The sequence below is a fragment of the Macrotis lagotis genome, chromosome X, assembly GCF_037893015.1.
Source record: "Macrotis lagotis isolate mMagLag1 chromosome X, bilby.v1.9.chrom.fasta, whole genome shotgun sequence".
Lineage (NCBI taxonomy): Eukaryota > Metazoa > Chordata > Mammalia > Peramelemorphia > Peramelidae > Macrotis > Macrotis lagotis.
The window spans coordinates 456139489-456151656 of record NC_133666.1 but is presented as its reverse complement, the minus strand read 5'-3'; the positions used below and the strand labels follow the sequence as shown (position 1 = coordinate 456151656).

General features: G+C 33.4%; 1 protein-coding gene across 3 annotated transcripts in view; it reads right to left on the bottom strand.

Annotated features, from left to right (window-relative positions):
* Positions 1-12168, bottom strand: part of USP14 (ubiquitin specific peptidase 14) — a 37587-nt gene that overhangs the window by 6063 nt on the left and 19356 nt on the right. For all 3 annotated transcript variants that reach the window (XM_074202014.1, XM_074202017.1, XM_074202015.1), the window contains 8 exons: positions 11851-11955; positions 10050-10153; positions 7868-7926; positions 6175-6305; positions 5783-5863; positions 4373-4464; positions 2069-2183; positions 41-106 (listed from right to left, as the gene is read on the bottom strand). In XM_074202014.1, the coding sequence (XP_074058115.1) occupies positions 41-106; positions 2069-2183; positions 4373-4464; positions 5783-5863; positions 6175-6305; positions 7868-7926; positions 10050-10153; positions 11851-11955 (753 nt within the window). The remainder of the gene's footprint in view (positions 1-40; positions 107-2068; positions 2184-4372; positions 4465-5782; positions 5864-6174; positions 6306-7867; positions 7927-10049; positions 10154-11850; positions 11956-12168) is intronic.

Sequence of the window (12168 nt, the reverse complement as noted above, 5' to 3'; positions counted from 1 at the left end):
ACAAACTTTTAAACCTCTCAAAAGCTAATATTATACTCACAGATTTTATGTACAAAGCATTTCTTTGCAATGTTGGAGACTGCTTGGTAATTTCTTCCTGAAGTCTCTATAAAAGAACATAGTAACATTGAAATGGTATTCTAAAGAATAGGGATGGTTTGCTTTCTGACAGTATTTTATAGATGAAAGGAGTTTTTTCTCCCAAAATCAAAAAATAACTGGTATATATAGTCTAAAAAAAACTACATCAAAGCTCAAACTTACAAAACAAATGAATTAAAGGATTACTATCTACAACACAAATGGCTGATCACTGGCGACAGACTAAAAGGTAGAAAATTTAAATCATTAGGAAATCACTGTCAAATTAAAGAAATTGAAAACAGAAATTCTGAAATTATATTGCCAACAAATGATTATATTCATCAAAAAAGTATGTTATGCAACTTTTCAGGAACATCTTAATAAATTAAGAGTATACTTACTAAATTGATTTAAGATTAATATCATTCTTATAATCTATCATCACGAATCTATGGTACCTAAAAGTATCAAATAGATTTGTTTTCCCTAAAATTGTAAAATTAGAAAGGAAATAGCAAAAATACCCTGAAGTTAGTCCCCATTTTGCTATGCTTCATTTTTTGACTGTTCTTTCCAATTAATATGTTATACTTCATTTCTCACCACCTTTAAATCCATCATTACAGCAAGGGCCCTGAAGTGACTGAGGAAGATAGTGGGTACGTGATAATAGCTAGCCAGCATTTTAAGTCTTTTGAGGCCTATGCATGTAATCTACCTTTAACTTTCTCCAAAACCTATCCCCACCCTCTCAACCCACAAGGCAAAGAAAGTTGATTCTACTCCGGTTTTCTACCCAACATCACCCACTGTCACCCCTTGCCCTAGGCTGCCCTGTTGGTTGGTGTGATTGCTTTCTCTATTCAAAGAAAATCTTGATGTTAAGAGAAGGTGAAGATAGCCAGATTTAAGGAACTCAAAAATTCTTGGTGAAATCTTCATGTATTTAAACACGATCAACCCTGTTTGACCACTTTAAAATGGTGTGACCTTTGACCCTTAGTCTTCAAAGAGGAGGCTAGAAGAGATGCTCACATTAAAATTCTTTCCAAATCTATAATTCTTCGAAGCATAACTTTGTATAATCATTCATACAGAACACACAGATGTTTACTTAAGATAGTAACTGAATTAACTAACAGAAAGTGAAGAAAATGGTCAATCTTGGAACCAAGAAGAACTATCATTATACTTCTCTCTTCAGAGGAAAGAACAGAATGTTTGTCTTAACCTAAGAAACCTTTCAAATAACAAGAACTATCCAAAAAAAGGGAAAAAAAATCCCTCTTAATATATATCTGATTCTGTCAAAAGAACAAAAGTTTACTATAACAGAGGCTAGTTAACCAAATGTCAGTAATGCTATTAGAAGAAATTTCTTAATAAATAAAAAGTTGGAATTACATACACAGGTACTAAGGTACCTTTTTCAACCTAAGATACATGTCTTTATAATTAATGCCTATTTTCTAGTATCTTTATCAAAATTTCACTATTTTAAATGTCTCAAATTCTTGTGCTTGTTTTTGTAAATATTTTATCCTAAACATCTATTATTTACTTGTTGCCAAGTCCACAGTCAAGAAAGCAATCAACGATTATAAAGACTGTTCATGAAGAAAAATACCATCTATTTTACTTTCATTCCCCAACTAAATTGAGCCCCAAACCTTTGCTGATCTAAGGACTGCTTTACAACAGAAACTGAGATGACATTTAACTATCAGAAAATCACACCCAGGTAGGCGGAATATTCTGTCTATATAAATCCATGAGGTATGGTGAAGCCTGCCAAGTTACCATAAGATCAATCTTTCTGGAGCAGCTAGGTGGCATACAGTAGATAGAGTACTGGCCCTGGAAAATCAGGGCCCTGGAAAATCAGGCCTCAGACAATAATTACTTATCTGTGTGACTTTGAGCAAGTCACTTAACCCCATTGCCTTGCAAAGCCCGCCCCTCCCCCATAGATCTTTCTTCTTACCAACTTAAGTCCTGTAAACAAGTATTTGACTTCTTGATTGATAAAACAGCTGAGTTGGAGTTGGTTCTCCTTTCCTTTGGTGGCTTCCTCTTCTTCAGCCTCTGTACATTTCATGCTTTATGGGACAAATTAAGGTCCATATCATATATTACTTTTTGAATTAAGTTGTTACTTATCAAATAATAAAAATAATTGGCATCGATGTATCTTTTTCAGTTTACAAAGCACTACCTTCATTCAATCCTCACAACCACTCTGAGAGGATGGAGTCTTTTCTCCAGATGAGGACTCTGAAGCCCAGAGGGGTTTTAAGTGTTTTGCCTGAAGTTACACAGCTAATTAATCACACAGCTGAAACAAGAATCTATATCTGATCAATCTTAATGGACTTTTCATTTCACCAGTGCAACAATCAAGGATAATTTGAGGGTATCTGAGATGGAGAATACCATCTGTATCCTGAGAAAGGATTATGGAGTTTGAACAAAGATCAAAGACTTATCTCTAATAAAAAAAAAATGTTACCTTATTATGCTACTTTGCTATCTCTTATACTTTATTTTTTCCTTAAGGATCTGATTTCTCTCTTAACACACTCAATTTGGATCAACGTATAGCATGAAAACAATGTTAAACACTATCAGACTGCCTTTTGTGGGGAGTGTGGTGGCGGGGAGAGAAGCAAGATTAGGGAGAAATCTGTAAAATTCAAAATAAATAATTTTTTTAATTAAAAAAAAGAATCTATATCTCACCCCAAAATCAGTTATACCACTACACAAATAAAAATTACTGAAATTGATACTATCAGCATTTAGATACCATCATTCTTTTATTTTGTTGGGGGTTTTTTTTAGGTTTTTGCAAGGCAATGGGGTTAAGTGGCTTGCCCAAGGCCACACAGCTAGGTAATTATTAAGTGTCTGAGGCCAGATTTGAACCCGGGTACTCCTGACTCCAGGGCCGGTGCTCTATCCACTGTGCCACCTAGCTGCCCCCTCCCCGCCATCATTCTTTTAAATTCAAGATTGTGGGTCCTATCCAATGTTCCTTTCTTAATCTGGTTCATATCTCAATTCCTTCTTATCATCTTAATCATTACACATCTTCCCTGAGATACAAAGCTGTAATAATAAAAGGAAAGAAAAAAGCAATTCTTTCAAGGTTCTAGAGAATACATTTCCCTACACAATGTTGCTAAAATGTTCATAATAACAAAGCTGGGGTAGGGGTGGAGGCAGGGCTTAAACTACTTCAAGGATAACTCTCACTATTTCAAAGGTTTCAATAAAATTAAAGCATGCATCCTTTCTTTCCATAAAGAAATAAAAAACTAAATGATTATATATGTATAAACTATATCACATCACTTGCTGTCTTGGGAAGGGAAAATGTGTGGAAGTCAAAATCTTACAAAAAAATGAATGTTAAAAATTACCTATACATGTAATTAGGAAAAAATAAAATATGAAAAACACACAAAAAAATGAAATAACAGGGGGCTAGGTGGTGCAGTGGATAGAGCACCAACCCTGGAGTCAGGAGTACCCGAGTTGAAATTCAGTCTCAGATAATTAATAATTACTTGGCTGTGTGACCATAGCAAGTTATTTAACACCATTGCTTTGCAAAAAATCAAAAAATAAAAATAAAAAATAGAAGCTAAAAAACAAAGGAACCTGCACTTGTCAATCACAATCCTCAAGTTGGGCAGTTCTGTTTGAGTGTTTTTAAGTGGAAAAGGGACAGATATATTAAAACCAAATATCCATTTTTCCCCCAAAGGTATTAAGATTTTTTTCAAGTATCTCCTTCAATTGAAAGTCTTATCCATATCATATGAAGATAAAAAAAACAACTACAGAATATGTTCACTTTTTTAAAAATTTCTTGTTTTTCCTGCCTATCCCATGCTTTCATAAAATGTAATTGGAAAAATAAAAGAAAACATCAATAAGAAAAAAAACACAATTGTAAAAAAAAAACCATTAACTCAAATTACCACCTACTTTGATCCAAACAATTTTATATTAATTCTGAAACAGGTTTTTCACAAAGATCTTTGGTACAATGACCTAAAGGGATACTATTGTTCAATGAGCTTTACTAAAATTTTGCAAGCTTGAAAAATTTGGTTTTTTCCAAATTGCTAATTGCTATTATTGTGATCCCTATCGGGCAAAACTCAAAAAAACTTCCTTCTTCCAACTTCTGAGTAAAAACCTAATTAATTTTTTTCTTTATCTTATGAGTTTTTCATCTGTTCTCTGAAATCAAACTTGGCAAAAGTTTTCTTAAGGATACGTAGTTTCAAATTCAACACCAAAGAATTGATCAATTAAACTTTTCTTTTTAGAAGGTGCTTGAGCTGCTGCAGCTGGTGATTCATTGTCTGTCTGCAAATAAAAGAATAAACAAATAAATATATATGCTATTTTACTTGACATAAGGTATACAGAAAGTAGACTTTCCTCCTATGCAACCATGTTCAATAATATCAATTTTAAATGTAATTTTTCTGCAGAAAGTTTTTACCTACATCCAACTCAAGTTGACTTTATAATGAAAAAGCATTAAAATCCAAAAAGGAGATGAATCAGTTCAACTTATTTACTGAATAAAGAAAAGTATGACATTGCATTTAAACAACCACTTAAACATGCTTTAAGAACAGAACTTTAGAGATGGACTTTTTTTTTGTTTGTTTTTGCAAGGCAAATCAGGTTAAGTGGCTTGCCTAAGGCCACACAGATAGGTAATTCTTAAGTGTCTGAGGCCAGATTTGAACTCAGGTCCTCCTGACTCCAGGGACTTTTAAAGATGAATGTCCTTAAAATCAGGGACAGCTAGGTGGCATAGTGGATAAAGCACCCGCCCTGGAGTCAGGAGGACCTGGGTTCAAAATGTGGCCTCAGACACTTAATAATTACCTAACTGTGTGGCCTTAGGCAAGCCACTTAACCCTGGTTGCCTTGCAAAAAAAAAAAAAAAAAAAAAAAAACCTAAAAATCCCCTTTAAGGTAAGACAGCAAAGAATAAACACACAATTATATTACAAATTAGAATAATAGAATGGGTATTATGAGATATCCTTGACAGAAGGAGTAGGAAGACCTCATAAAAGAAGAAGCACTGAGGGATTATAAGGATTTCAACAGGCAAAGTAACTAGTGAATTGTAGCTATAAGTGAACAAAATGGCAGTGAGAAAGGGCAGGACCAGCAATATGTAGGTTAGATGCAGATCAGAGTTTATGTAAGAACTATCTACAAGTAGAGGCCAAAGTTCTAGAGAACTTAAATACATTTTGGATTCTGCACACATAAAAGAAACTGAAGGATCAGAAGCTAGGAAGTGATGTGATGAGAACTGTGATTTAGATAAATTACTCTAGCAATAAATGAGAATGGTACAAGCAAAGCCTAGAAAAACAGAGAAACCAGGAAGCTATAGCAATACCACAGGTAAGAATCAATTTGAAAGCCTGAACCACATAAATGGAAATGGAAAAAAAGGTGAAAAATGCTCAGAATCAAAAACTGGCTAATTAGATGTGGGGCATAAATTTTGAGCAGCATTCTGAACAAGGAGTTAAAAAAAAGAAGTAAATATTTACTCAAATGTAAAAATGGATGAAAAACAATTTGTTCAAAAGCCTTGAGGAAAAAAGAGATTAGAAATTAAAGATTATAGTCACTACTATAATCCAATTACCTCCATAACAGAATCACCTTCTAAAGCTTCCAGTTTTTGTTGTAGGACTCGCATCATTTGTATCCAACACTCATTAGCATCCTATAAATGGAAATGCAATAAAGATTATGACCAAGAACTAGACAGTGATTGTGGCCTTAGCTTCTTATGCAAAACTCTGGATATTCTATCTAGAAGATGTTTCTTACTTAAAATATATATATATATATATTTCAATCTGTGGTCTTAAAGAAAAAAAGCTAGAGACAACTTCTGAATCTTGTTAGATCTTATATTTACCACACACACTCAAATGTTATCAAAGTATCAAGACATATCCCTATTGTTTTTAAGTAATGTGACTTCACAAAGATTACTATCTGAGAAAAACACAATAACCTTACACTAATTACCTGTTGAAGATATTGTCCTTGATCACCTTTCTCTGCAAACTGTGGGAAAGCCATATGCAAAAACTGCAATAAAATAATAGGTGGGATACTGGAGGAAGTTTTGTCCATGGAATCAAACAAATCTCTAAGGGCTTAAAAACAAAGAAAATATTTTCTTAGGAATGTAAAAAAAACCAGGAATAAACTAATTTAAAATTAAGTCTGATCAGAATCTTACTTTCTAACTCAGACCATTTATATAATATATTTGTATAATTACTGATTATAATATGCATATGACTATTTAATATGTCCAAATATAACCATTCTCACTTTCCACAAATTTGCCTACTCAAATTTGACTCCCCTACAGGTGAGCAGCAAAACACCTGAAGCCTAGGGCAGGAATGGTGACTGCAGCTAGGGTGTCAGTAGCAACAATAGTGCAACACCAAATCAAGGGTCCTCTGCTCCAGGCACTGAAGCCCCTCTGGGTACAAGGATCTGCAACACTGAAGCCAATGTGGAGGCAGGGAGGGAGAGTAAAGAGTTGCAGTGGGGCTGGGCCCTGATGATCTCCCCAAGGAGGAGGGGAGGTCTGCAGAACAGCCCACTTATAGGAAATGAAAATTGTATGTATAGGCATGCACAAATATGTATCTATACACAGACATTTGTTTTAAACATATGAACTACTACTTTAATGTAAAGTAGAACCACCTCCTGAACTTAAGACTCTATGCAGCAAAAAGGAATCAGTCAATACACATTTATTAAATCCTATGAGAGCAAGAGCTGGGGATAAAAAGACAAAAACAGCCCTGCCCTCAAGGAGCTTAATTCTAATGACAAAGACATGTAAATAGGTAGATAACACAGACACAGTATAGATGTAAGACATTAGCAGCAAGGGAAACCAGGAAAGTTCCTGTAAATCAAATCCTGTTATTCAGGATTTGAAGTGAATTATCAAAAGAACTGAATGCATGCTTTAGCAAAATCATTTGATAGCTATGTGAATAATGGATTGGAATGGGGAGAAATCTTTAGGAACACCTAATTAGGAGACTCTTGGAAAATCCAGACAAATGGTGATGAGGGTCTGAATTAGGATGATGATAGGGTGAGTGAAGAAGACACCTGATGGATATCATTTGGGTAAAAAATTAATAAATAAATTTGTCAAAGACTAAAAAACAGAATGAAAACAAGATTACAATCCTGGGTGACTGAAAGTATGGTGGTACCTTTGACAAAAAGGAGGGAAAAGTTGAGCTTTGATATACACACACACACACACACACACACAAACACACACAACCTACAGGGCTCTGTTAGCAAGTGGAGGGCCTATCATGAGAAAATATCTGATGGTTGGAAATTCTCTAGTTTCTCAAATCTAGGTAAATTATTCCAAGTACAAGTACTATCATGATACTTTACTCCCCAAATGTAATTACGCCAAAATGCTACTTTATTTCTTGCTAAAAGAAAATTCAGATAAAATAATATAGAAAACATTGGGCTAGGAACTAGGCAACACACATCCAATCATGATAATCTGAATGACTTTAAAAAGGCTAAGTATCATCTAGGACTCTAGTATCTCATCTGTTAACATAACTGAAAAACAAATCAGATATATGAGCAATGTCAACAGAAAGGGTATAAAGTATTAAAATAAATCCCCCATTACAATGTGTACCAGACTGACCTGCAGTGATATACTGTGCTGAGGCCATTTCCCCTGAAGCTCGCAAAGCACCTGCATACCTGTGGAGACAATGATGACAAGTGTTAAACACAAACAACAGTATTTTAAATTTGTACTGTCACTAGCTGAAGATCAATTGTGATATGAAGATAATTAATAAAGGCCCACTTTGAGCCTCCCTCCTATTCTCCCCCCTCCTTCTTTTATTGCCTCATTATCCTTCAAAGCATTATGTAAGTAACAAGATGGAAGAAAGAGATTGTAAATGAAGATTACAATAGTACCTTTTGTCCCTTCATCTCAAGACACAGACACACCTAAAAATGTTATGAAAACAAAATTGTTTAGTTCCTTTCAACAAACCTAAGTGTCCTCTGAGACCATGAGAAAGCAATACTGCTTTAAACTGTACATAAAAGCCCATTCTGTCTCTTCCAATCCCAAACACTTCATTCCTAGTCCTTTCAAAATTCCTCCATAGAGGATTTACCAATACTTCCTTTTGGTGTGGAAATGACAACTCCTTGTTCTCTCTTAAAGATCACCCTCATGGGAGCAGCTAGGTGGATAGAGCACTAGCCTTGGAGTCAAGAGGACCTGAGATCAAATTTGGACTCAGACTCTTAAGTGCCTAGCTTGTGTGACCTTGGGCAAGTCACTTAATCCCACTGCCTAGCAAAAACAAAAAACAAACAAAAAAAGAACACTCCCAAGAAGCACAAATTCTGGCTGATCTACCAAGTTAGAAAGGTCAAAGTATAGTCCTAACAATACTGTTGGCTTTTCCAGCATGAGTTTAGCTATGTATGGAAAGGCTCTTTCACCAGTGGCCTAGACACTAGGCAATGAATGCTTTGGCTATAACAAACATAAGGTAACTTAAAATAATTGTAAAGGGATGTGAAGTTAGTCCCAAGACTGTGGAAGAAAATAAATACACACACATATATCATGTTTTATGTAGAATGTATACAAATAGAGCAGTAACATCTAGGAATCATTAATCACTATTTCCTATTATCTGTACACTTGGAACATCATTATTCAGATATAAAAAACTTAAGAATCACATGAGGAATAACCTGTAGATATCTGGCAGATGTAAACTTTTAAATTTTAGAAACTAATTGAAAAGTCAACTTTAATCTTATGTTTTCAAGTATCAACATGAGCAACCAAATTTTATCATGAAAAAACTTAAAGACATCCCTGATATATGTGAAAGCAAATTATAATTTTCTGTAACTCTAATCTCTCCCATGTGTCACGGAATTTTTCTGATGAGTCCTGCATATCTTTCTGTTCAATCTTCTTTCTTATTCCCCATAATCAGTTTATGGTCCTTTTTCTAACATCCCAAAAAGACTCTGTTACAAGGATGAAGTGAAACACATAACAATTAATACAAACTACTACTACTTTATTCCTTTCTCTTTTCTGTTCTAACTAATCATTTTAAAGACATGTCTTATCTACTCATTCCCACACCCTTTAAAATTCAGTGATTACCAAACAACTTCAAGAGTTGAAGAACATACTTTATTAGCATGTGTGTCAAATAATTAATAAATACATTGATATAGCTGATATATAATACTATATAAACACTGATGACTATAAATACACCATCTGAGCCATACATTTTACCAATCACAATTTGTTGAGGGGAAAAAAAGGGTCTTTACAAAAGTCCAGTTAAGGACTTTACTCCAACAAAGGAATATAACAATCTGAATAATGATAAAGTCCTAGTCCTGTCCTGAGCCCTCTTCATTAGGGCTACAGCAATGAATAAATGACCATGCAATCACCTATTTTTGGTCTTAGAAGGCAAGAATTTTACCCCATTGATTAAGATTTTGCTCAATTTTTTTCCTCTCATTTTTCTCAGCTGTTATTATAGAATATTGTACAAATCTTCATAAAACATAACGCTAATCTTTATCAGAATATTTATTGCCAAGAATTGTACATTATTTTTGAAATTTATAATTTAAGTGTTAAAATTGGGGGAGGGGGAAATTAATATTTTTAAATTGCATATATTTATCCAAAATAGTCAAACTTTGATGGAAATGCTGATCCTCACTTATTAAATAATTCATATGTTCCCAGAAGATGAAAATCATTTTTTTGCTTACATGAAAGGAAAATAACATTATACTTTAAACTTTAATCTTACCTTTTAAGGGCATCTTTGAGTTCTGGCACAGAACGGATACATTGAACTGTAGCATTCATGTAACAGGTGTTACCAAGATTTGTCAATCCACATGGCAATTCCATCTGATGAGACAAATATTAAATTAAATTCATGAACAATATCTATAATTATTTACTGTACAGACAGACCAAAGATTCACCAATATATAACAATTTAATTCACATCCCAAAATATAATGCCTATATACCACCCTAATGGTGGCAAAAATACTTGTAAATTGTCCATGACAAAATCTGCATCACTCCCACAAATAAATGGCTATTATCTTCAAGGCTTTTAATGGAAAAAATATTGGGGTTAGTTGTGAAACTATTTAAGCAATGGGTACCATCTGCTAAAATCTTTAGTTCACTAAACATCTCTACTTTGAGAAATGTAAACACTATAAAGATAAAGACATCAAGGACCCTACACTAAAAGATACTTACGTGCTTCCATAAAAAACTTCACCCTTATTTTGGGGTATGTTGGAATGCTATTTTTCTTACTTTTTAAATAGCATTAAATTGCCTTTAAATAAGGATGAGTTGAAAGCTGGGTTTTGGGGTTTTTTTTTATTAAGTCAAATATATACATACCTCATTTTAAATCAAGCTTAGTTTACTTTAGAAATTATAAACAGGATCAACTAGGTCCTAATTTGTTTTAAACAAAAACTCACATCTAAAAAATTCCGGGACCAAAAGCTTATCATGTTACAGGTCAGCTTCTAATAGTATCTCTGAAGAAAGCAGTTCAATTTTATTAGATTTTGTTAATACTCAGATAAAAAAGATATCAGCTCTAGGATATGAGTATGTAGACAAGCACAGAACAACTTGTCACGTTTCAAAAATGCCAAATGCAGTGAGGAGGCATAATCTACAGTTTGGCAATTCAATAACACTCCAAACATATAGTTTTATTCCTTTTGTCTAATTTCATAGTACAAGTTGGAAGAAAAATAAGTTTAATTTTTTAAAATTTGTTTTATAGTTCAATTTATCAGAATATATCTCCATATAATCATATCTTATATCAATACTCCACTTTTTTTGATGTTCCCAAGTATGACAGAGTACAAGTCTTGAATGTGGTATAATCTGATAAAAGAATCAGAAAATCTAAGTTCTAATCATTTTTACCTATACCAGAAAAATGGCCTAAAGTCTATTAAAAAAATCTCTCTGTGCCTCAAGTATCCTAATATATTAACTATCTTACAGTTACTGAGAATAAAATATCAGATCAATATTAAGTCAAAAAAGTAAAAAGCACAACATAAAATTAGGTAGTGATAAATGTGAATGTCTGGCAGAAGTCTAAAATATAGTGTTTGAACTTCAATCAATTTTTAAGTCTTTTCAACACAAAAAGTTCTATATAGCAATAAAAATATACTTATTTTAAAAGAAAAAATTGTCAGAGAATTGAACTTCAAACCATGGATAGAAAAATAGATTCAAATTATAAATCTCAACAAGGGCTATAAAAAAAAACTCAAAAGTTATAAAACTGTAAAAGGAAAACTCCCAAAAAACAATTATTGAGATGTGGTGAAAAAAGATTAAGCTCACAAGGCACCTGGCAATGCTAGGTCTGCCTTAAGCCAAATTTACAAGCAATAAAATCCTATGGATTGCTGAATACACACATACTGACCGTTAACTATTAGATCCCAAGCAGAACTTCAAAACTGTCAGAAGTCATTTTTCCTGAAACTCATTTTAATAAATGTCTGTTGTGATCCAAATAGATTATGAAATCTGAAATGTCTTACAGCAGATGCTAGCTGTTCTTCCGTCATGTCTTCTACGAAAACAGTTCTAGCAACAGGTTCCTCAGGCAGAGCATCTGCTGATCCCATCATTAACAGAGTCATTCCCTGTTCACAAAAAAAATAATAATAATGAAATCACTGGTTTCTCTTGAGGGAGTTATCATTAATTGTTTTATATACTACTATTTTCTGTAGCTAATTCAATTTCTAAAAGACTAAGAGATTGCTACTGGGAAAGGCTAAATTTTATGAATATATGAATTATTTCCATGTATAAATGGGAATCATTTTCTTTGAAGTCACAATTTATATTCTAAT